Genomic DNA, 25,111 nt, shown 5'->3' with positions numbered 1-25,111 from the left:
CCCACGCCATCCAGAGGGTTCAGACAAGGAGGGGATCCGGCTGCCAGCGGACTTGGACCACTTTTGGCGGGAGGGGGCAGAGGGATGGGGAACATACTGGGCGGAGCGTACCACTCGGGGTGAAGTGGGGGGCCGCGCAGAGCGGGCAACTGACACCTGGGGAAGAGGCTCCAGTCAGAGTCCCCGAGCCGGGACAGCGGCTTTGGGCCGTACCCCCGAAGGAGGGGCGAGGAACCTGTTACGGTTCACGACATTTCAGGTGGCACGGGCTGGGTTGTACTATGATATTGGATAGGGGTACAGGACGGGATGTGCGCAGGGCCGTAGCGGGGTTATCTCACCAGAGCCATTGGGTCCGATGATGGCGGTGAACCTCTGAAATGGTCCGATAATCTGTCGACCCTTGTACGACTTAAAGTTCTCAATCTCAATCAGTTTCAGGAAACCCATGACGGCGTCGGCGCCGGCGGCGGTACGAATGGCCGCGCCGTACGCCGGGAACTGGAGTAACCTGCGCGGGAAACACCGCGGTGCAGGCCGGGCGGAGAGCAAACCTCGCGAGCTTGAGTCCTGGCCAAACGGGATTTCCTGCTTCCGGCGCTGGCCGGAACCGGGGAGGAGGGCTTTCCGGCTGGCGTGAAAGTTTTGTTGACCCGTTGCCAGGATGCGAGCTTACGACAAGCGTTTAGGGCCCGCCCCCCCTCCTTGTTGCTTGGCAACAGCGTCGCCACAAACAAACCAAATCGCATCCGAGGAAGCAGACGCGAGGGATCGGAGGTCAAACTTGCTGAGACAAGTCAGAAATCATAGTAGGGTTATGCCCTCCGGGGCAGGAGGAAGGTGGGAGATCGGCTGTGGCTGCAGCCTGCCGGGTTAGAAAGCTCAAACAAGAACAGGGTTGGGAAGGACTGTACGGGAAGGTGGGGCCAGCGGGAGGATTCGGTGTTCTATGAACTCAGACCTTGCTGTGGGCGGAGGGGGAGGGAGATGAAGTTCGAGGTTGGATGGGGTGTGAAGGGAGGTGAAGATAAGCGACAGGGATATGGGCTGACCAGAGGTTCTACCCTATCCCATCTCCCCGCTGTTCTTCCAAGCAGAGTTCACAGACTGAAGCTATAGCCCAAGAGCAGACGTGAACCTGAGCCATTTGTTGGCTCCTGAAGCAGGACCCCAACTAGGAGCTTCAAAGTTGGGAGTCCTTGCTGAGAAAGGTATTTTGTATGAACCCCTTATCCTTCTCTTCTCCCCACTTCCTATCTTCCTCTTCATGCCTCATCTCTATCCCATTCCCTCCTCTTCGTCCCCTTCTGCCCCACCCTTTTCTTCCCCCTTCTTTTCTCTCTCTTTCCTCTTTCATTCACTGCCCCCCAACTCTACTCTCTCTGTCCTTTTCCCCTCTCTATTCCCCATCTTTTATATCCCTCTCCTCCATCCCTTCATCCCCCTATCACCTTATACCTAGTCATTACTAAGGCCATGGCCTTAGCAGTCCAAGAAGCTTAAAATGTCTATGGAATCTTCCCTTCAGTGACTCATCCCATCTGTCACCACAATGTAAGTATTGTTGTGACAGATGGAATGAGTAGGCTGGGGTTAGTCCTGAGGCTGAGAAGAGTCTTAGTCTTAGGACAGGTGCAAGAAAGTGAGAAAGTTTGGTTGACAGAATCTAGAAGAGGAGCCATAAATGAAGTTCAACTTGGAGAAACAGTCACCATTAGGCTGAGGAAATAAAATGATCCAAAGACAGCAATCTGACGAAATGGAGCTTGGGGGCAAATCAAATTGAATCCCTACCTCTCATACCATATATAAAATACAATTCCAAATGGGTTAAAAACTTAAATGAGAACGGCAGAACTTTAGAAATTTTAGAAGAACATATGGGAGAATATCTTTATGACCTCAGTGGATTTCTTAAATAATAAAAACTAATATCAAAAATAATAAAGTGAAAAGATGAGCCCCAAATTGGAGATGTTTGCCACATATAAACTAACAAGTGATTGTTGTATAGAATACATAAGGAACTCCTAAAATTAAGAAAAGAGCAAACAACCTGATTTTTTAAAAAATGAACAAAAGAGGACTTATGTAATACTTTCAACAATAAAGAATTATTTTAAAATAAAAATAAAAAATTTAAAAATAAAAATAAAAAAACGAACAAAAGATGTAAATGGGCACTTCAGAGAAGAGTAAACAAAAATGACCAAAATACACATGAAAAGGTGTACAACCTCATTAGCAATAAGGAAAATTCCAATTAAAATCAATTATCGTTTTATAAGCACAAATGGGCAAAAATTAAAAAGCCTGCAATACCAAGTGTTGGTGAAGATGTGGAATGCCTAAATTTTTATACACTGTAGGTTTTTTGTTTTTTTTAAAATATATTTTTATTGATTTCAGAAAGGAAGAGAGAGAGAGAAAGAAAGAGAGAGAAGGAAAGAAACAACAATGATGAGAGAGAATCATTCATCAGCTGCCTTCTGCACACCCCACCCTGGGATCGAGCCCAAAACCTGGGCATGTGCCCTGACCGGGAATGGAACCAGGACCTCCTGGTTCATAGGTTGATGCTCAACCACTGAGCCACACCGACCTGACTACACTGTAGTTTTTATGCACTGTTGGTACAATCTCCTTGGAAAACAAGTTAGCATTATCTTGCAAGTTAAATATACTTTAAGTGCTGGGATCCAGCACTTCCACTTCTAGGTATATGCTACAGAAACTTTCCCACCTGTATATACACTGAGTGGCCAGATTATTATGATCTCTGAACGCATAATAATCTGGCCACTCAGTATATATATTAGAGGCCCGGTGCATGAATTCGTGCATGGGTGGGGTCTAGCTAGCCTGGCGGGGGGCGGGGGGGGCATGGGCAGTTGGCCGGCCTGCCTGCTGGTCGAACTCCTGGTCGAGGGGACAATTTGCATATTAGCCTTTTATTATATAGGATATACAATGAGTGGCCAGATTATTATGCGTTCAGAGATCATAATAATCTGGCCACTCAGTGTATAACTCTCTCGTAATCTACAGATTCCTCTTCCCTCTTTTTCTCTTACAATTAAAAATAGATAAACTGGGTTGTTTGGGCCACGGAGCCCTTGTTTTTCTTGAAACCACTGCAATCAGGCTTTCATCCCCACAACTCCACCAAAAATGTTCTTGACATGGTCATCAGCAATCCTCATATTATTAAGCACACACAGTTCTCAGTTCTCCTCTTAACCCATCATCAGTCATTCACTCTCTCCTCCCAAAAGCACTTTCTTCACTTGGCTTCTCTGACACCACACTCCTGGTTTTTCTTCCACCTCACTGGCCATTCCTCCTTAGCCTACAGTGCTGGCTCCTCTTCTCCCTGTCTCCCCTCAGACATTCTTATCCATATACACTCACTACTCCCTTAGAAGTCTCCTACAGCCTTATAGCTGTAGATTCCCTTATATCAGTCAGGATAAGCTAAATTATGCTGAGGTTACAAACAATCCCAAAATCTCAAAAGCTTATAAAGACAAACATTTATTGTCGACCTATGAACCAGGAGGTCCCAGTTGAATTCCCGGTCAGGGCAAATGCCCAGGTTGTGGGCTCGATTCCCAATAGGGGGAGCATGCAGGAGGCAGCCGATCAATGATTCTCTCTCATCATTGATATTTCCATCTCTCCCACTCCCTTGCTCTCTGAAATCAATAAAAATATATTTTAAAAAAACAAAAGAAATTATTTCTCATTCCTGCTTCTTGGGTTGGCTGCATCTCTGCTCTATGTCACCACTCCAGGACCCAGGCTGAAGGAGCAGCCCTTACCTGGGACCTTGCCAGTCTCATAGCAGAGAGTGAAGAGAAAAAGTGGCTATCACCTAATGGCTCTTTGTTCTGCTTGGCAATGACACATGTCAATTCTCACACTGGAAAGGGCAAAGCAAATCATGTGGCTAACCTTGAGGGCAATGAGATAAGGATGTATAATTCTTCCGTAGGCCCAAATCCTTGAAGTTATTCTTTTTTAAAATATGTTTTTATTGATTTTAGAGAGAGAGGAAGGGAGATGGGGAGAGAGACATTTATCAGCTGCACTGAACCCAAAACCCAGGCATGTGCCCTGACCAGGAATCATAGGACGGCGCTCAGTCCACTGAGCAACACCAGCCAGGCTTGAAGTTATTCTTGACACTGCTCTCACAACTCACATCCAATCCATCAGAAAATCTTAATCAGTTCTGCCTTCAGAATATATCCAGAATGTGACCACTTCTCACCACCTCTGCTATTCCCAACCTGGTGTGAGTCACCATCGTCTTTGCCTGGACGACTGCTGTAGCCTCCTGTCTGGTCTTCTGGCTTATAGCCTTGCCTCCCCTAATCCCAGTCTATTATTAACACAGCAACCAGAGTTGTCCTTTAAAAATAAAAGGCAAAACACATCACTTCCACTGCTCAAAACCCTCCAATGGCTGCCTGTTTCAGAGTAAAATCCACAGCCTTTCCAATGGTCTGCAAATTCCTACATGCTCTAGCCCCTGCATTATCTCTCTAATGACATTTCCTACCTACTTCTCCTTTGCTCACACAGTTGCCTCCTGCTGTTCACTTGAATGCGTGTCCATCTTTTTTTAAGTATATTTGTTATTGATTTCAGAGAGGAGAGGGAGAGAGAGATGGGAACATCCTTGATGAGAGAGAATCATTGATCAGCTGCCTCTTGCACCCCCCCCCCACTGTGGATAGAGCCCACAACTGGGGGTGGGAGGGCTGAGAGAGAGAGGGAGAGAAACATCATGTGCCTTGACCCGGATTCGAACTGTGGCCTCCTAGTTCATAGGTCGATGCTCAACCACTGAGCCACACCGGTCGGGCAAATGTGTGTCCATCTTATGGCCTTCGCACTTGCTGTTCCCTCTGACTGAAGTGTTCTCTTCCTAGATATCTGTATAGATGACTCCCTCAACTTCCTCAAGTATTCAATCAAATATTACCGTCTTAGTTATGTGTCCCCTGATGTCCATATTTAAAATTGAAACACCCTCCTCTATTTCCTTGGCACTTTCATTGCCCCTTATCGTGCTCTATATTTTTTCCCATAGCATTTATCATCATCTTATGAACTGTTTAATGTACTCTTTGTTGTGTTGTGTGTCTGGCCCCACTAGAAAATAACCTCCACAAGGACTCAACTTTTTATCACTTATGCTCCTTGATCTCTCCCAATGCTTAGAAGAATGACAGTAAGGCACTTCACAAATATTTGTTAAATGATCAAATGAGCATGAGTGGAAAAAAAGCAAAATGTAAAATAATACATTCTTCATGATATTCTATAAAGTTCCAAGACAAGAAAATGTTTTAAAATGTTGTTTGGGGACTAGTACACACAGTATGTTAATGCATATTAGTAAGGGAGTGGTAACATTTGGGACAATGGTTATCTCTCAGAGTAAGGATAAGGGAGAAGAGATACAAGATACTTAATATTGATCATGTTCTATTTCCCAAGTTGGAGAGTTGGTTCATGGATCTCTATTTTACCATGCTTCCTAACTTACATACGGGTTATATATATTCTCCTGTGTGTATCTAATATTTCACAGTTACAAAATGGTTGTGTATTTGTTTGTTTTTAATCCTCACCCGAGGATTATTTTTCCCATTGATTTTCAGAGAGAGGGAAAGACAGAGAGAAACACCGATGTGAGAGAAACACATTGATTGGTTGCCTCCTGCATGAGCCCTGACCAGGGCCCAGGCTGGGGAGGAGCCTGCAACCTAGGTACATGCTCTTATCCAGAATTGAACCCGGACCCTTCAGTCCACAGACCGACGCTCTATCCACTGAGCCAAATTGGCCAGGGCTGGTGGTGTGTTTTTTAATCCTCACCTGAGGATATTTTTTCCATTGATTTTGAAAGAGAGTGGAAGTGAGGGAGAAGGGGGAGAGAGAGAGAGAGAGAGAAACAGAGAGAGAGACAGAGAGAGAGAGACAGAGAGACATCAATGTGAGAGAGACAAATCAATTGGTTGCCTACCGCATGCACCCCGACGGGCAAGGAGCGAATCTGCAACCCAGGTATGCACCCTTGACTGGGAATCAAACCTGCAACCATTAGGTCCGAGGGCCAATGCTCTAACTACTGAGCAAATAGGCCAGGTCACAATTTTTTTTTTTAAGATGGGAACTAGCTGTAGGAGGAATTGAGGAATGGTATTCCAAACAAAACAACAGCGGTGGATAAAGGCCCTGCGGTGGGAATAGCTATTTCATTGGGGGACTTGCTCAGTGTGCCTGGGGCTCTGTGAGCAGGGGTGCTGCTGGCATGAGATGAGCTGGAGAGGTGTGCAGGAAGCGGATCCTGGAAGCCTACGGCTAGGCGTTTGGATCTAATTCTAAGTGCAGTGAGAAGGCAAGTGGAGTGTTTTAAGCAGGTGAGAGACATGGTAACATTGTAAAAAATGTAAAGTATGACTATTTCAAGCTTTAGATCCCAGTCGATTGTAAAAACCAAAATCTGATTTCTTGCCTGAGATTAGCTGAGGCCCCTGTGTTAGGGTGATTTCCTGGAGGCTCAAGGGCTGTCTGCCCTTAGAAACACGTTTTGTCAGTCTCAGCGCAGACTGCCTGAGGGACATGATAAGATTTATATTTGCAGTGTTTTGGGTTGTGGCTTTAGCTGGCTGCATGCCCAAAGCGGACTTCCCCAGCTATGAAGGGACACAGGTCATTTTAAGCCCTGTAGCTTTTCGTTTGACTGAAGAATAATAAAAATAAATAAAGGGGTAGTGGTGGTGCCATTTGCTGAAATGAGGAAAACGGAATAAAGCGTAAGGTGAAAGGGAGGATGTTGTAAGTTTGAGACTTAGAAAGGTTAGCAGGGAGCAGGTCATGGAGATGGAGACACTCTTCTAAACCCAGCAGGTGGGAGTAGACTGGCACCAGATTGTGAGGCCCGAATTCGGGTGGTGACAGCAGAGATGGAGGACACAAATATGAAATATAACAGGAAGTAAAATCAGGAATCACTAACCAACCGGTGAGATACTATGGGGAGAAAGGAATGGGGGTGGGGTCTAGCACTGACGGGACATCCTACCGCACCCTTTCTCCAGATGTTTCCCTACAGCCTGCCACCAGATCCCAAGCAGGTGGCAGCCATTGAGGCTAGACGAAATCGCGAAAAGGAGCGACAGAAACGATTCTTTGATGTGCGCACCCGAGTCATGGGGGTGAGTGGGCAGTGGGACTTTCTTGGGACCCAGAGCCACCTCACTTTTGTATCTGGAGAGGAACATAGCAGTGCCTGTTGCCCCCTCCCTAAAAAAAATATTTTTTTTGTTTTATTAATATACTAGAGGCCTGGTGCACGAAATTCGTGTAGGGGGGGGGGGTGTCCCTCAGCCCAGCCTGCAACCTCTCCAATCTGGGACCCCTTGAGGGATGTCCAACTGCCCGTTTCGGCCCGATCCCACCAGGATGGGGCCTAAACGGGCAGTTGGACATCCCTCTCATAATCCATGACTGCTGGCTCCCAACTGCTCGTCTGCCTGCCTTCCTGATTGCCCCTAACCTCTTCTGCCTGTCAGCCTGATCACCCCCTAACCACTCCCCTGCCAGCCTGTTTGCCCCTAACTGCCCTCCCCGCAGGCCTGGTCCCCCCCAACTGCTCTCCACTGCAGGCCTAGGTCCCCCCCAACTGCCCTCCCCTGCAGGCTTGATCACCCCCAACTGCCTTCCCTTGCAGGTCTGGTCCCTCCCAACTCCCCTCCCCTTCTGGCCATCTTGTGGTGGCCATCTTGTGTCCACATGGGGGCCGGATCTTTGACCACATGGGGGCAGCCATCTTGTGTGTTGGAGTGATGGTCAGTTTGCATATTACTCTTTTATTAGGTAGGATAGAGGCCTGGTGCACAGGTGGGGGCCAGCTGGTTTGCCCTGAAGGATGTCCCAGATTAGGGTGGGGGTTCCCTTGGGGCATGGGGCAGCCTGGGCCAGGGGCCTGTGGTGGTTTGCAGGCTGGCCACACCCCCTGGCGACCCAAGCGGAGGCCCTGGTATCTGGGGTTTATTTATCTTCTATAATTGAAACTTTGTAGCCTTAAGCAGAGGCCTGGGCCAGCCAGGGTGTGCAGAAAACTTGGTTTCCTCCATCGCCGGGGGCAACCCAAGCCTCCCTCCTGCTCTGTCCAGCTTTGTGGCTGCCGCCATTTCTGTTTGGATTTATGTATCTTCTATCATTGAAACTTTGTAGCCTTGAGTGGAGTCCTAGGCTGGCAAGGGCAGGCGGAAAGCTTGGCTTTCTCCATTGCCAGGGAAACCCAAGCCTCCCTCCTGCTCTCTGTGGCGGTAGCCATCTTGGTTGGGTTTACTTGCATATTCGCTCCTGATTGGCTTGTGGGCGTGACTTGTGGGCATGGCTTGTGGGCGTAGCTGAGTGATGGTTAATTTGCATATTACTCTTTTATTAGATAGGATTTTTATTGATTTCAGAGAGGAAGGGAGAGGGAGAGAGAGATAGAAACATTAATGATGAGAGAGAATCATGGATCTGCTGCCTCCTGCACGCCCTGTACTGGGGATCAAGCCTGAAACCCGGGCATATGCCCTGACTGGGAATGGAATCACGACCTCCTGGTTCATGGGTCAACACTCAACCACTGAGCACACTGGCCGGGCCCCCTCCCTCATTTGAGCTGGCCCTGGGGATGGAAAGGAAGGAGAGCGAGAGAGAGCACCCACTTCTAGGCGCAAGAAGGGCCTGGGAAGGCAGTTGGGGTTGCAGGGGAAAAGATTTGGGGAAGAAGAGCCTGTGACAGCTGACTCTTCTCCAGTCAGCTCTGGGCCAACAGGCCTGGTTCTTGAAAAACAACTAGTGTAGAACCAAAAGAAGTCTAAAGGATATTTGGTACTGCATATGCCTAAACCCTCTCTGGAAGGCTACATAAGAGAATGTTAGCCAGGCTGAAGTACAGAGATGGGAGGGACACATTCTTCACTAAACTGTATTCCCCTTTGCACAATTTTGAAACAGTTTGAATGAATGAATTACAATCAAAATAAAGAGAAAACATTGGTAGTTTAAGAAAAAAATAGATTGGGGGTGGGGGTGGCTGAAGGGAGGATGAAGCATGTATTGTGGAAAAGACCCTACACCTGCACTCAAGGCCAGGTCTGCTGTGTACTAGGTGTGTGGCTTTGGATGAGTCCCAGGTCTTTGAGCTCTAAGCTCCTCCTCAGTAAAATGAGGCTAAAGGAAATGTTGAGATATTCACTTAGGGTGGCAGCCCTGTAAACCAGAGCAGAGTGCCTGACCCAAGTAAGTGATTGGCTGAGGCTTGAGTGGTGTGACTGAGATCCTGTTGGCCAGCACTTCCTAGGGCCTGCTCTGTGCCAAGCAGTGGGTTGCACAGGAGCGACACAAAGCTGAGGCCCAGTCTCGCCCCTTAATGGACTCACTGTCTGGGGGCGGAAATCACCAAGAGAGGCAAACTTCAATGTAATGTGGACAGTGGGTCTGAGATCCTGTGGGAGTAACACCTGCCAGAGGGGTCAGGAAAGTGAAGCCTGTGCTGGAGGGATGAGTAGGTTTCCGTAAAGAACGGATGAAAAGTGTTCTAAGTGGCTGGAGCAAAAGCTGACCATGCAAAACAGACTAAGATGTGCAGGAAACTGTAAGCACGGAGCTCCTGAGGGTGGGACAGGGGAGAGGGTACTGAGATGAGGTTGGAGAATGAGCAGAAGCTAGATTATCGAGGGGCTTCCGAACCATGCTGAGATGGTGGAACACTATTTTTTGAAATATATTTTTATTGATTTCAGCAGAGGAAGGGAGAGGGAGAGAGAGACAGAAACATCAATATTGAGAGAGAATTACTGATCAGCTGCCTCCTGCACACCGGCTACTAGGGATTGAGCCTGCCACCCAGGCATGCACCCTGATGGGGAATTGAACCGTAACCTCCTGGATCATAGGTCAATGCTCAACCATTGAGCCATGCTGGCCAGACTATAGGTGCAACACTATTATCCAGTAGGTATTAGGGATCTAGAGGAGGATTTTTTTTAATTGATTTTTTTACAGAGAGGAAGGGAGAGGGATAGAGAGCTAGAAACATCTATGAGAGAGAAACATCAATCAGCTGCCTCCTGCACACTCCCTTCTGGGTATGTGCCCGCAACTAAGGTACATGCCCTTGACCGGAATCGAACCTGGGACCCTTGAGTCCACAGGCCGACGCTCCATCCACTGAGCCAAACCGGTTAGGGCTATAGGAGGATTTTTAAACAGGATTTCTGAGCAGGGTAAAGCCTGCTGCTGGGCCCTGCCACAATTCAGCTAATTTCTTTGGGATCAGGTGGATGTTGAAACTCTGAACAGCCAGGTAGAAGAGCGGAAGCTTCGGGAGGCCAGAGAGCGGAGCAAGGATGAAGCTCACGGTAAAAGCCCAAGGCCAGAGGCCTGCCCAGGAGGAGAATGAAAGGGACTGAGTGGACTAAGTAAGGCAGTTCTGCCTCCAAGTGGGGCCTTGAGGCCCGGGTGTGGTGGAACAAACCGGGTGGGCCTTGGGGGCAGAGGCCATGCTGAGTGGGCTCTGTCCCTCCTGTGGGGCCTCTTCTATGTCCCTGCCCACCATCCCCAGGTACCGCCCAGGTCCACTATGATATGGTAGCGCAGATGCTAGAAAAGGAAGACGCAGAACGGACACGTCGCCTGGCCAAAAAAGTCCAAGAGTTTCGCGAGCAGAAACAACAGCTCAAGAATAGGCGTGAATTTAACCTTTGGGCTCCAGACCAACTCTGGAAGGGGTTTCAAGCCCTTCACGCTAACCGTGATGCCCACTATAACCCATCCAGCCTGCAGTACTTCTCTGGGGAGGACCCGGGGAGGGCCATGACCGTGAGAATGCAGCAGGAACAGTTGAGATACAACCTGGAGAAGCAGCTACACGAGCGACAGCAAGCCAGGGCTGATGAAAGGCGTACCGGTAAGTAGCTGGGCCCTTCAGGCTGAGACCTGAGGCCTGGTAGGAAAAAGTCCTAAGTCGGGGACAGCACCCAGGAGACCAGAACTGTGGAGGGGCGGTGGTTGAGGGGGTGAGATGGTTCAATTACCCCTAGGGCTGCTGCTGAAAGATTGATCAGACCCCAAGCTCCCTGACTTTCTTCAGTAATGGACAATGTAACCATTGGTCCCTGATCAGCCTAGCATTTAAAAATATATATATATTTGTATTGATTCCAGAAAGGAAGGGAGAGGGAGGGAGATAGATAGATAGATAGATAGATAGATAGATAGATAGATAGATAGATAGATAGATAGATAGATAGATAGATAGATAGATATAGATAGAGACATCAATGATGAGAGAGAATCATTGATCGGCTGTCTCCTGCACCCCAATCCACTGAGAATCAAGCCCACAACCCGCATGTGCCCTGACTGGGAATCGAACATGACCTCCTGGTTCATAGGTTGATGCTCAACCACTGAGCCATGCCAGCTGGACAATCCTGGCATTTCATTACCAGGAGGCAGCACAGTAAAGAGAAGACAGACCTAACAGCTCTGCCACTTACTAGCTGGTTTGGGCAAATGAATTTTCCCCTCTGTGCTTCAGCTTCCTCGTCTTTAAAATGGGAATGAATCCATTGCACATAGAGCTCATGTGAGAATGAAATGAGATTCTGTGTGCGCAGCACAGTTTGCAGCACTGGGTCCGTGAATGGTCTGGTTTAGGATTCACACACAGTTTAGTGTCAGTGCAGTCCAGGGTTCGAGGGTTCAGAGGAAGAGAGAACACCAAACTAAGGCATCGTGACTTTATTGTGTAGGCAGTGGGTCATCACTTAAGGGTTTTAAGTCAGTGCTCAATGACCAGTAGCTACCATTACTATGACATTATCTGTGGCCACGTTCTCCTCTTCCATTTGAGTAAGCCCTTCCAGGGCAAGGACTATCTCTTATTACTCATACTGCCCACCTTGCAGTTATCCCTATTATACAGCATTCTGTTCTGTTGTACTACTTATAGATGTAACTATCTCTGAAAGTATTTGTGGATGTCAGTCTTTTCCCCAAAATGTTGGCTCACTAAAGATGAACCATATGTCTCATTTGCACACCTGTATGCCAGTTGCCTAGTACAGGGCCTACCACTGTGTAGGGAGCTCAATAAATCGTTGCTGAATGATCAGTTGGAGACCAAAGTAAACAAGACAGGCACCCTCCAGAAGCCTACAGAACTATGCCTTCAAGAAAATCAGTTTAGCCCTGGCCGGTGTGCTCAGTGGTTAGAGTGTCGGCCCACACACCAAAGGGTCACAGGTTCGATTCCCAGTTAAGGGTACATATACCTGGGTTGTGGGTTTGCTCCCCGCTCCGGTTACCTTCTAGTGAGGAGAGAGACGGGCAATAGGCCAAGTAATGTTACATGTAGAATATATTGGATGGTGACAAATGCCAGGGAGAAAAATCAGGGAAGGGAAATAAATGTTGGAGGCAGGCAGGTTGTCATTTTAGGTAGGAGAGAGAGGGAAGACCTCATTGAAGCAGTAACATTTGAGCAAAGACCGAGGGAAGCAAGAAAGCTGAGCCAGGAGTAACATCTTTTGCAAACCCACGAGGCAGGGGTGTCTGGCATGCTCTAGAAGCTGCAAGACCAGTGTGATTGGTTTAAGTGTTAATACCTTTGCTCATGTTATGCCAGTGGCCCGAAATGCCCTTTGCTCTTTCTGGCTAATCTGCAACCTGTATTTCAAGGATCACCTCACCCACCGTCTAAAGTTCTCATAAGCCCGGCCGGTGTGGCTCAGTGGTTGAGGGTCAACCCATGAACCAAGAGGCCATGGTTTGATTCCCAATCAGGGCACATGCCCGGGTTGCGGGCTCGATCCCCAGTAGGGGATGTGTAGGAGGCAGCTGATGGATGATGTTTCTCTCTCATCGATGTTTCTATCTCTCTGTCCCTCTTCCTTCCCCTCTCTCTAAAAATCAATTTAAAAAACCATAGTTTTAAAACTCTCATAATGCCCTGTACACATCTCTCATTGACCTTACCACATTGTGGTATGACGATCTATGTTTGACCCATTTCCCCCACTAGACAGGGAGCACTCTGAGGACGGGATCTAATTCCATGGTGTCCTCCGAACCCAACACATGGCTCTTAGACTGAGGCTCAGAGAGATGGAGTGATTTCCCCAAGGTCACACAGCTCAGAAGCAACAGAAGAGCTGGCACTGGGATCCAGGTCCACTGGAGGCATCTTTCAGGGCAGTGGTCGGCAAACTGCGGCTCGCGAGCCACATGCGGCTCTTTGGCCCCTTGAGTGTGGCTCTTCCACAAAATACCACGTGCGGGCGCGCACGTACGGTGCAATTGAAACTTCGTGGCCCATGCGCAGAAGTCGGTTTTCGACTCTCAAAAGAAATTTCAATTGTTGTACTGTTGATATTTGGCTCTGTTGACTAATGAGTTTGCCGACCACTGAGTTAGGCACTTGAGAAATCCTTGTTGCTGCCACTTTGGCTAGCCTTAGCCTGACAGAGTAGCTCACTCTACATGCCTACAATTAGGATATTACCCCCACTCCAAAACATGCATACGCATACACACCAACCATGCTTGTTGAACAAATGGCTGAATGAGCAAACCCAGAATGAAGCAGGCCAGTACAGGGCCCTGGTCATATTTCTCTGTGTAGATGAGCTCCGTGAGAAGCTGCGTGTAGCTGTGGAAACTCGGGCCACCCAGCTGGCCAAGCTGGAGGAATCTTGCCGCATAGCCATGAAGTATGCCATGGCCAATGCCCACAAAGTCCAGGTACGGCCTGAGCCATCCAGCGCTCTGAGCCCTCCCTAACCCCCCTGAACAAAGTCCTGGGGAGTCTTAGCCACAGCTTCTCCTCACAATTATTCTCCAATCAACACCAGCCCTCTCATCTACCTGAGGACTTGCCCCTTTCCCCAAGGGGACTCTTAGGGCAGAAGATGCCATGCCCCACCTCCAGACTCAGGCCGACTTGAGCACAGAACACTGCCCTGCCTTCCCCAGCTGCTCAGCCTAAAGGCTTCCTGAGGGCAGGGAAGTTCTCTGTCCATTCCACCCCTTCCCCCACCTTCGGTCATTCAAGGGCCATGCAATACCTCTGTTCCTTCTACCCCTGAGATGGAGAATAGGGCCATGTCTCCCCTTCCCCTGTGACTGAAAGTTCCCTGAAGGTTGGGTACCCAACTGCTCCCATTCGGGGGGGGGGATCCCACCAGGCAGCTGAGGTGGCTGAGCGGCGGCTCCAAGAATATCGGCGTGAACAGGAGGCCAATTTGAAAGAGATCCATCACCAGATCAAGAGTGACCTACTGAATGAGAAACCCCAGATCATCCCACAACCTGTGACTATGCCCCCTGCCTCCCGGATCCTGCCCTATGGCGGGAAGGGGAAGGCCGTGGTTCCAGAGAAGCAAACCAGCATCAAGAAAGCCCAGGCAGCGCAATGCCGTGAAAAGGAGGTGCAGCGGCGGGCCGAACAAGCACGGGATGCCGAATGGGACAGACAGGCCGCATGCCTGGCCCAAGCGTCCCTGGAGCTAGAAGAACAGGAGAGGCAGCTGTGTGCTGAATTCCGGAGGGGGCTGGGCTCCTTCAACCAGCAGCTGGCTTACGACCACAAAGCCCAGTGAGTTCTAGGGGGGTGGCCGCAGGGATGACTGCCAAGGGGTAGGGAGGAACGGTGAAGGCCACACAGACAGGGAAAGCCTATTGGTTGAGGCTTCTGCACTTCTTTCACAGGCAGAATTACCTGAATTCAATGATCTACAGCAATCAACCTATGGTCGCCTATCACCTCCGCTTCAACCCCAGTAGCCGCTGAGCTCAAGACGGTCATTTCTTCCTTCCCCCAGCCCCCATGAAGCCCATAGAAGCTAAGCAGTTAGAGGAAAAATGCTGCAGATTCCCCTTCCGTTCCCCAGAGGAAGATAGCTGAGCCAGTACCCCCACCTGTGAGCGTAGGTAATAAAGTTATTCACTAAAATCAAGGCCACGTGTTAGAATAGGACCCAAAGGTGTGAGGCACTGCTTTGCCCGTGTCGCCCCCGGGATCTGTCCACCTGTCAGTCTTCACCTTTCCCCCCCATGTCCGTTCCCCCAGCACACAGCACTGCCCGCTTCCTGTAAGAAATAGACTTTATTAGGCACAGAAGGTGATTAGTGGGCAGAGTTACAAAATGGCTACCGGGCTTCCTCCCGAGCTGGAGTACAGTATGCCAGGGGAAGGACGGGTGGAAGAGTGTGTGTTTCGTCTGCCCGCTCCCTTCAAGGCTGCATGCGGATGGCGCCATCCAGCCGGATGACCTCTCCGTTGATGAACGGGTTCTCGATGATGGACTGGACCAGATGAGCGTACTCAGCAGGGTGGCCCAGCCGGCTGGGGAAGGGCACCTGGCTGGCCAGGAAGTTGCGCACTTTCTCGGGGAGGCTGGTCAGCAGCGGGGTGCCAAACAGACCTAGAAGAGACAGAGTCAGAGGGCCGCCCTCGCTTTCATGTTTACCCTGCACCCCTCCCCCTCTCCTTAGCCCTACTTGTAGTGCTTCCCCATGCCCAGGGATGGAAGGCTGCTGCTGCTGCTATTCCCCTCTCAATTGCCCACGGCTCCCACCCAATCCCAGGTGTGGCAGGGCGGGGTTAGGTTTACCTGGAGCAATGGTTATCACCCGGATGCCCATGGGAGCCAAATCCCGAGCAATGGGCAGCGTCATGCCCACGATGCCCCCCTTGGAAGCAGAGTATGCAGCTTGTCCAACCTGGAGAAAGAGTGGAGGTCATAGGTGGGAGGGCCCCCAACAGGCCACGGCGGAGGCACCGGCCTTGCCCCTGCCCACACACCTGGCCCTCATAGGCAGCCACGCTGGCAGTGTTGATGATGATCCCACGTTGGCCTTCCTGGTCTGGTTCATTCTGGCCCATCTCACCAGCCACAAGGCGGATCACATTGAAGGTGCCTATGAGATTCACCTGGAGGACCAGTAGAGCCGCGGTTAGAACCCGAGGCAGGGGCAGCGTATTGTTCCCTGAAAGCTTTGGGGGCACCCACAGCCCGACACATCTGGTTCCTACCCCCAGAGAATCTCCAAGGCCTCACATTGATAACTCGTTGGAAGTCCTCCAAGGTATGGGCCTGGTTCCTCTTTGAGTTATACGTCTTGAGGGCCACCGCGATGCCTGCACAATTGACGGCCACATCCACCCGGCCAAACTTTTCTTTCGCCAAAGCCAGAGCTGCTTGCACGTCCTTCTCTGAGGTCACCTTTAGAGGGAGAAGTGGAGGAGGTATTCATCACCCAGCACCCACACTCCCCACTAAACCCATGGGAGGGGACAGCAGAATTATATAAGCAAGGGCGAGGCCAGGAGAAAACTGGGGAGAGAAAGCTGAAAATGTCAGTGATGCGAAACGTTTTTTAAATCCATGCCCCCTCTTGATAATTTCACGTCCGAGTGGAGATTCTCAATTGCTGTGAATCAGAGCACTGTTTTGAGAATTAGTGGTATGCAGACTAGCTTTTTGGTGCCCCTACCTGCTAAGATGATTGCATCAAGCTTTACTGTCTGGAGTCTGTTTCATGAAAAGTTTTTCAACTTTGTAAATATAAAATTACAGGGCACCATGAGTTTTTCAAACTATACATACCCCCTCCAGGAGACTGGGACATGTCCAATCCCCATCCCCACTGTTGTGAAGGGAAAAGGAGATGGGTTGCCCTGGCCAGTGTGGCTCAGTTGGTTGGGGGTGGTAGCGTGCACCAAAAGGTTGACAGTTCGATTCCTGGTCAGGGCACATGCCTGGGTTGCCCACTCAATCCCAGGTAGGAGGCAGCTGATGGAAGTTTCACTCTAACATGGATGTTTCCCTGTCTCCCTCTCCCTTTCTAAAAATCAATAAAAATGTGTTGTTTTAAGAAAAGGAGACGGGCCCACCCCTCACACAGACAGCAGCCTATGGGAGGGAGGGACCCATGGGTTCCCAGGCTGGTTGGTGCCTTGTGGGGGGCGGGGGTTGAAATGACCCCACTTACATCGGTTGGGGCAAAGGCGCAGCTCTTCCCTAACTTCTTGGCCTGCTCCACCCCATTCGAGCTGGGCATGTCCAGAAGCACAGCACTGGCCCCCTGTCCCACCAGTCGCTCCGCTGTGGCCAGACCTAGGCCCGAGGCTCCTCCGGTTATAACGGCGACCAGGCCCTGTGAGGAGGTACGGTCAACGGTTACGCTGTGCAGACCCTTTCATCTGCCTGTTCTCCAGGCTTCTGCAAGGGAGGCTCCTGGTCAACCTGTGCGGAGTGACTCAGGTGTGCCCCCTCTCCTTACCGACGGCAACTCTACGCTTCTCATCCCCAGAGAGTCCATCTAGGCACCCCACCTACACGTGCTGCGGAGAGTTGACCTTCACCTCCCGCCCCGAGCCCCCCCCCCCCGCCGCAATACCGGGCCTAGAATCGCGTGACCATTTCTCCCGGCACCAATCTCTTCCCCTACTTCCACGGCCGCCAAAGTCCCAGCAGGTTCAGCGGGGCAAGCCGCAGGGGCTAGGACCCGGATACCTTCACGCTCCGACACGCCGCCGCAGCCATCTTTCCCACGCCTCTCCCCAACCTGCTGCCGGCGCTCCTCCAATGGCGAAGGGGACGGGGCCGGTTGCCTGCGCTCCTCCTACGGGCAACAGGGCGGGGCCGACGGAGAGGGAGGAGCCGGCTGCCGCGCTCCTCCAATGGCGAAGGGGGCGGGGCCGGTTGCCGGCGCTCCTCCTACGGGCAACTGGGCGGGGCCGACGGAGAGGGAGGAGCCGGCTGCCCGCGCTCCTCCAATGGCGAAGGGGGCGGGGCCGGTTGCCGGCGCTCCTCCTACGGGCAACTGGGCGGGGCCGACGGAGAGGGAGGAGCCGGCTGCCGCGCTCCTCCAATGGCGAAGGGGGCGGGGCCGGTTGCCGGCGCTCCTCCTACGGGCAACTGGGCGGGGCCGACGGAGAGGGAGGAGCCGGCTGCCCGCGCTCCTCCAATGGCGAAGGGGGCGGGGCCGGCGAAGGGGGCGGGGCGTCCGGGAGTGTGCCGACCGCTCAGGTCTCTTGTCGAGAGGGTTAGGACATGGCAAGGTGCCCTCAAAGAGTTGTGTCACCTGGGGAAAGAACCCAAGAGCAGCAGCACAATGCCACACCCTCCGCCCAACTCTCTAGCTGGCCGGGGACAGGCAGCCAGCTCCGTGGGAGGCGGGGAGCGGCAGGAGATTGCGAGTCCCTTACTCCTCAGAAAAATCCTTCATTCAAGTATAAACGTTGCTGAGAGACTCTTAAATGCTAGGCTTTAAGCGGGGATACCCAGAGGAATAATAAAGGGTTCATGCCTTCCAGGAGAGCACAATTCAGTTGGAAAGGAGATACTTACAGCACAAACACAGACAAAGGAATGTAAGAGAACCGGATTCTGGGACACAGACATGAATAGCTGAAGATGGAGATCCTGAGAGCCACATAGAGAGGGATATGTTGAAGAGATCGCGGGGAACAGAGATGCCAGGCCAGATCACAGAGATAGATAGGGGTGTGGAGAGCCACTAAGAGACACAGTAGCTAGAAGATACATTAGCAGACAGAGCTGCTGAGAAACAAAAATCCAGAGGGGCATAAATAGAGAAGCAAAAACATCTTTCACCAGTTCAACCTTTGCTCTGTATCCAAGATATTTTGAACCCCAAAGCCCAGATCACACACTGCAAATTTGATTTCAATCAGAGGCTGTCATTGAAGACCCAGGTGAACGCATAAACAAGTGGAACAACAAGTCGATATTTCTCTCTCCTTTCCTTTCTCTATAAAATCAATCAATAAATTTAAATTTTTTTAAAGAAATACATCTGTTATATGGGCTTCTTTATCAATACATTAAACACCAAGCTCCATCAACAGATTTAGTGGCTGCCATGATTTCAAAATAATGTTATTTTGAGAGATCTGCAGCAACCATGATAAGGTAGGAAAATCTGATTTCTGTTGGTGACAAATCCACAGGTACTGCTATACTAGTGTAGCTTGTTACACCCTTATAAGGACAGAAGGACATGCTGCATTTCTGTTAGTGATAGTGAAAATAATGATGCCTTCCCCTCCCACCCAAATCCATGGGCTCTTTAAATTTTCTCTACAGACTCCAAAGGGGCTGTGGACCCTTGGTTAAGAACTCCTGTTTAGAGCAAATGGAGGCCGTTAGGTCAATGTTTCCTCTCTCGTCACTTCCAACATTCTCTCTAGCCACACTATCCTTTCCTTGGGTCTCAGAGAAGAGAGGTCTTGTTTGGGGCTTCCCTTCCCACTGGGCTGTGGGTCCTACCCCCTCCCATTTCCTTGGGGGGGGAATCTGTGCCATTGAGCATGCCCAGTCTTTTTTAAAGTATATATTTTATTGCTTTTTTACAGAGAGGAAGGGAGAGGGACAGAGAGTTAGAAACATCGATGAGAGAGAAACATCAATCAGCTGCCTCCTGCACGCCTCCCACTGGGGATGTGCCCGCAACCAAGGTACATGCTCTTGACCGGAATCGAACCTGGGACCTTTCAGTCCGCAGGCTGCCGCTCTAGCCACTGAGCCAAACTGATTAGGGCGGTCATGCCCAGTCTTTATTGCTCAAACTTCTGCCTCAAGATCATTAGAAAATCGGGAACAGGTGAACTCAACTGATATCCATCAGTTTGGGTGCATGAGGGCCAGAACCAGCAACATCCAGCATTACCTTACAATCCCCAGGGGCTATTAGCCATACCAGGAGATGAGAGAAAAACAAAAGTGGTCTTCACTCCTGGGAGATAAAAACTACAACAAGATAAGCCTTTAAACTCCTGTGGGGGCTAAAGTTACCCCTGCAAAGACAGAGTTGTACTAGATCTGGCTCGCTCTGAGGTGACTTTGGCAACTGTAAAGGGACTCAAATGATGAGTATGGAGAGGACCCAAATGTGTGCTTGTAATTTCCAAGTGAGTTGGGGCACAAGTGTTTAAAAAGTATGTTTTTATTGATTTTAGAGAGAGAGGAAGAGGAAGAAGGGAGAGTGAGAGAAACATCGATGTGAGAGAGTAACATTGATTAACCAGTTACCTCTTATATGCACCCTGATCAGGGATGGAGCCCACAGCCTGGGCACGTGCCCTGACCGGGAATCAAACCAGCGACCTTTTGGTGCATGGGACAACACTCAACCACCTGAACCACACCGGCCAGGACAGTTGGGGCACAATTTGAATGAATGTTTTAAACTCTGAAGCAGCGCTAACCGGTTTGGCTCAGTGGATAGAGCATTGGCCTGCGGACTGAAGGGTCCCAGGTTCGATTCCGGTCAAGGGCATGTACCTTGGTTGCGGGCACATCCCCAGTAGGGAGTGTGCAAGAGGCAGCTGATCAATGTTTCTCTCTCATCGATGTTTCTAACTCTCTATCCTTCTCCCTTCCTCTCTGTAAAAAATCAATAAAATATATTTTTAAAAAATAAACTCTGAAGCAGTGTGCAGGACATGAGAATGACCTGCGAGCCTCTGTACTGAGGACACATGCTAGTTGAGTGTCTACCATTTGAATTAATAGGGCTGACATCTGAATGAGCCTGAGTGAGCCAGCCTAAGGTTACGATGACTTTAGCATGGCCCAAATCAGTGGCATTGTTCAGCCTCTGTGTAATCAGAACTTTCTAGTTGTGTTTGACATGGTTGATTACTTCCTCCTCCTAGAAACCCCCTTGTCTTCCATGATACCTCACTTTCCTGGGTCCTCCTACTTCTCTGACTGTTCTTTCGAGGGCTCCTCCCTGGGTTCCTTTTCTTCTGCCCCCTCACTGAGGGGCTCAGTAATCTCCTGGCTTCAATACTGCCTCTCTGCTGAAGACTTCTCCATCTCTACCTCCAGCTCGCCTCTCCATTAACTTCAGGATGAGATAGCCAATCATTTGCTAGCCCCTCACACCAGCTGGCTCTTCGGCACCTCCAACACACGTCTTTTAAGTTAAATTCAATCATTTTGCCATAAACTTGCTCTATCTCAGTAGCAATACTACCTTAACAGACACCAAAGCCAGACCCTGGGGCTAATGCCTTTTTCACTCCATCTAATCAATTGTCAAATCCTGTTGATTTAAGTCCTACATACTCCTTCAATCTGGCACTTCCTCTTTCCTATCTTCATATTATCAACATCCCAAATCTCTTGTATTATTGCACCTGGTCAAATCCCACTGCTGTCCCTCTTAAAAGGACCTTCCGCTGAAACCGGTGTGGCTCAGTGGATAGAGCGTCGGCCTGCGGACTGAAGGGTCCTGAGTTCCGGTCAAGGGCGTGTACCTTGGTTGCAGGCACATCCCCAGTGGGGGGTGTGCAGGAGGCAGCTGGTCGGATGTTTCTCTCTCATGGATGTTTCTAACTCTCTATCCCTCTCCCTTCCTCTCTGTAAAAACTCAATAAAATATATATATTTTAAAAAGGACCTTCCAAGAAGCCAGTAGGAGTTTCTTCCTAAAACTCAAATTTTATTATGTTTCCCTCCTTGCTATAAACCCTTTCAGTGGTCTCCCCTCACTTTTAGCGCTCTCCATAATCCACAGCTGCTGACTTCCTGACTTCAGCCTGTATAACACTGTACTCTCCAGCGACAATGCACGGTAGTGCTGCCAGATGATTTTTAAATTAAAATTTCATTTCAGATAAACAACAAATAATTGTGAGTATCAGTATCTCCCATGCAATATTTGGGACATACTATTATGAAAATTGTTATTAGCTAAAAGTATTGGTTATTTATTTAAATTCATATCTAAGTGGGCATCCTGTGTTTTTTAAAAATATATTTCTATTGATTTTGAGAGAGAGAGAGAGAGGGAGAAGGAGGGGGGAGAGAGAGAAACATCAATTGGCTGCTTCCTGCTCTCCCCCTGGGGATGGAGCCAGAAACCCAGGCCTGTGCCCTGACAGGTAATCCAACAGACAACCTCTCCGTGCATGGGACAATGCTCAGGCAACTGAGCCACCCGGAGAGGTGGCAACCCCACCCCCACAGACTTTCCTTAGGACCATGAGATGCCCCCCCCAACACACACACACACACACACACACACACACACACACACACACACTCCCACAGCTCTATATGTCCACCTTTGAACCAATACTTACCTCTGAGAGATCAGGGGTCTGTTCTGATCTCTGTATCCACGGTAGGCATACAGGGCCCTGGGCAGAACAGATGGCAGTGTCTGCTGAGTGAATGGATGCATATGTGTGACATCGCACTAATCCTGAATCATTCGGTGGAATCAGTCAGTATTGTGATTAGCGTAGTGTCAGCCTTCACAGCCTTGGGAGAATTACCTCAAGGTTTACACATTCACCCAGCAGGGAGGCTAGAAAGCTGGGAGCAGTCTGCAGGCTTAGTGAAGCCATTATAGGGCCAGTTGGGGGTGTTTGTTTGTTTTTGGAGGGAGGGAAGGAATGGGAGGGAGAGCATGGTATCCTGACAATACGGAGCTGGAGGAAAGGAAAGAGGCCCGGAGCCAGGGAGGCTGTGGGGGAGGAAGAGATGGGGATGTGGGCAGCGCAAGGAAGGCAGCAAGCAGGTAGGAATGAAGGCGAGGGACCAGAGCTGGCAGAGAGCGAGGAGTGACAGCCGCCGCAGGGAAGGGGACGGGAGCGGGAGCGGGGAGGCTCAGGCACTGCGGACAGAACCCTTCTTCTCCCTCCGGGACACCGGGACCTTAGCCCTTCTGAGGCTCCCTGCTCTCTAGCCCTGGGATTAGACTAGTTTCTCTAACCACTCCCTCGGCCCCACATCCGGAGGACTAGGGAGAGATTCTGAGAATCCTTCACCTCCCCGCCCACCCGGGTCGAATTAGGAAAGACTTGGAACAGAATAAACTGAGGGAGGGGGATGAGTCGGCCTCCGTGGGGCTGCAGCTGCTAGTGAACCCCCTGCGAGTGCGATCGGGCAGCGCCTAGAAGTGGGGGCCCGTGGAGTGGGGGTGGGGGTGGCCCCCCTTCCGGGTGCTAGGCTTTAGAGGCAGTGTCTGGAATAGATCTTGAGCACGCACCCGCCGAAGGAGAGGCTGTGGGACCTGGGCCACGTCGTATCGGTCGCCCAGCCTCAGTTTTGTCCGCCTCGAAGTGGGAATGCTGCTCGCTTTATGGGAGTGTGTTCTGTGGTTAGTGCTGTGCCCTGCCCCCTAGGCCACTTGCGCCACGTGAGACTGTCCCAATGGCGGGGGTGGGAGGCCCTGATCTGTCATCACTAGGAGCTCAAAGGTGGCTCTGCTCCTCTAAGGGCTTGATGGGACCCAAAGCGTCTGGGCGAAAGGTCTCGGGCAGGAGACAGGTTTCTCTTTTATTTCTGCCACTTCCAGGTGGGGAAGAAAAGGCACCCGGCGAAACCCAGGACGGGATGGCAATCCGTGCGCAGGCTGCGCCCCCTCTAAGCATAGTTCACCAAGCTTGTCATCCACTCGTTCATTTTATTAGAGGAACTGCCAGCGGAAACGGAAGGACTCACGCTAAGACTCCGGTATGGGGCTGTCCTATAGACCTGAGTGTGGGAAGACCAGACCCGGGGACAGAAAAGGGGTGGCGGGGGGAGGGGGGGGAAGGCGGGTTCTGTCCGCATTGCCGGGATGCATAGACTCAGCTTGGCGCCACCACCCACTCACTGCATTTTCCCAGCTGGAAACGGCGAATGGCATCTGCGCATGCGCCCTCCGCCCCCACCGGGCCTTGGGGCTGGGTTGGCCTGTCCTTGGTGAAAATGCTCTCCGCGCATGCGTGACCGGCTCACTTCTTGTTCCCAGGGAGGTTGGAGAGTCCCCTGTAGAGCTGGCAGTGCCATCCGGTCTGACCCTTAGGGGATGACTGTTAAGGGGATGTTGACAAAGCCGTGTGTGACAGCGATTGGTCACAGTGACAGCGACTGGTCGCAGAAGGAGGAGGAGGAGAAGTGTCTCCGCCAGGGGAGGTTTAGGTGGGCGGGCGCAGAGTCCTCAGAAGTAGACGGGAGCTGTGGTTGCTCCTTTCAACTGGATCACTGTGTGCGGTCCTCTGGGGAAACTGAAAACCGGAAGACAGAAGGCGGGGGGAGGGGGGGTGTTAGACCCAGAGGAAACCCCTCTCAATCCCGTCCTCACATCTCCAAGTCCTAGAAGGGACTCAGTATGAGGTCCAGTCGCCCTGGCCAGGTAGCTCAGTTGGCCAGAGCTTCGTCCCCATACGCCAAGGTTGTGGATTTGATCTCTGGTCAGGGCACATATAAGAATCAAACAATGAAGGCATAAATAAATGAAACAACAAATTGATCTCTCTCTTAACAAAAGTCAATAAGAAAAGAATAATTTTTTTAAAAAAGGGAGGCTAGGCTTGGACAGTAACCACCCTGCACCCCACCCCAAGTCTTCCAGCCAGTTAGTTCTAGGAGCCCACCCCACACTCAGGGGGACTCTGAGTCAAAAAGGGGGTCCTGTGGGTGAGGGTGAAATACCTGCTGTGGAGCTGCCCCTGTAGCCTGGAAGAACCTCTGCTTCCCTCACGGTGTGGAAGGAAGACCCCATGTGGGCCTGGCAAGTGCTGTGAAGAGTGACTTCAGACCACCTATCAGGGAAGTGAAGCCTGAAGGAGATTGGAAGCCGCCTAGCGTGAGATGGGGTTAAAACTCTGACCGCAAACAGCAATAAAAATGACAACATGGATGGGCCTAGAAGGTATTATACTAAGTGAAATAAGTCAGACAGAGAAAGACAAATACCTTATGCTATCACCTACATGTGGAACCTAAAAAAAGAAACAAACAAAACAAGAATAGACTTACAGAAACAGAGAACAACCTGGTTGCCCTATGGGTGGGTGTGGGAGGATGGGTGAGAAAGGTGAAGGGAAATAAGAGGTATAGATTTTCAGCTATAGAATAAGTCACAGAATGCGATGCACAGAGAATATACTCATTAATACTGTAATTACTTTGCATGGTGACAGATGGTTACTAGACTTAGTGTGGGAATTACATAGTAAGGTATATAAATGCTGAATCACTGTGTTGTACACCTGAAACTA

At 50.4% G+C, this 25,111-nt stretch overlaps 3 protein-coding genes across 5 annotated transcripts in view; 1 reads left to right on the top strand and 2 right to left on the bottom strand.

The window, feature by feature from the left end:
• Positions 1-505, bottom strand: part of SMC1A (structural maintenance of chromosomes 1A) — a 32,387-nt gene extending 31,882 nt beyond the window's left edge. Inside the window, exon 1 of the mRNA XM_008158306.3 lies at positions 342-505. Within this exon, the coding sequence (XP_008156528.1) occupies positions 342-450 (109 nt within the window). The 5' untranslated portion in view covers positions 451-505. The remainder of the gene's footprint in view (positions 1-341) is intronic.
• A 245-nt stretch (positions 506-750) lies between these two features.
• RIBC1 (RIB43A domain with coiled-coils 1) lies at positions 751-15,033 on the top strand. Of its 3 annotated transcripts, none has more exons than XM_008158305.3 (8): positions 751-840; positions 1,098-1,211; positions 7,116-7,232; positions 10,358-10,439; positions 10,643-10,987; positions 13,706-13,824; positions 14,268-14,677; positions 14,791-15,033. In XM_008158305.3, the coding sequence occupies exons 3-8, from the start codon at positions 7,116-7,118 to the stop codon at positions 14,870-14,872; spliced, it is 1,155 nt and encodes a 384-aa protein (XP_008156527.2). In that variant the 5' UTR covers positions 751-840; positions 1,098-1,211; the 3' UTR covers positions 14,873-15,033. The 3 variants fall into 3 exon arrangements, with proteins under 3 accessions (XP_008156527.2, XP_054569823.1, XP_054569837.1); XM_054713848.1 differs by lacking the exon at positions 751-840 and adding an exon at positions 859-872; XM_054713862.1 differs by lacking the exon at positions 751-840 and having other exon boundaries at positions 1,182-1,211; positions 7,130-7,232.
• Positions 15,034-15,168: 135 nt separating this feature from the next.
• Positions 15,169-22,468, bottom strand: HSD17B10 (hydroxysteroid 17-beta dehydrogenase 10). The gene is made up of 7 exons (XM_028135012.2): positions 22,397-22,468; positions 17,485-17,709; positions 17,077-17,241; positions 16,143-16,307; positions 15,887-16,015; positions 15,696-15,804; positions 15,169-15,506 (listed from the first exon to the last, which is right to left on the bottom strand). The coding sequence occupies exons 1-7, from the start codon at positions 22,466-22,468 to the stop codon at positions 15,316-15,318; spliced, it is 1,056 nt and encodes a 351-aa protein (XP_027990813.2). The 3' UTR covers positions 15,169-15,315.
• Between the last annotated feature and the right edge of the window lie 2,643 nt (positions 22,469-25,111).

This window comes from Eptesicus fuscus, chromosome 1, assembly GCF_027574615.1.
Source record: "Eptesicus fuscus isolate TK198812 chromosome 1, DD_ASM_mEF_20220401, whole genome shotgun sequence".
NCBI classification, from domain to species: Eukaryota; Metazoa; Chordata; class Mammalia; order Chiroptera; family Vespertilionidae; genus Eptesicus; species Eptesicus fuscus.
The sequence above is the reverse complement of the archived record's forward strand: the minus strand, read 5'-3'. Positions and strand labels throughout refer to the sequence as shown.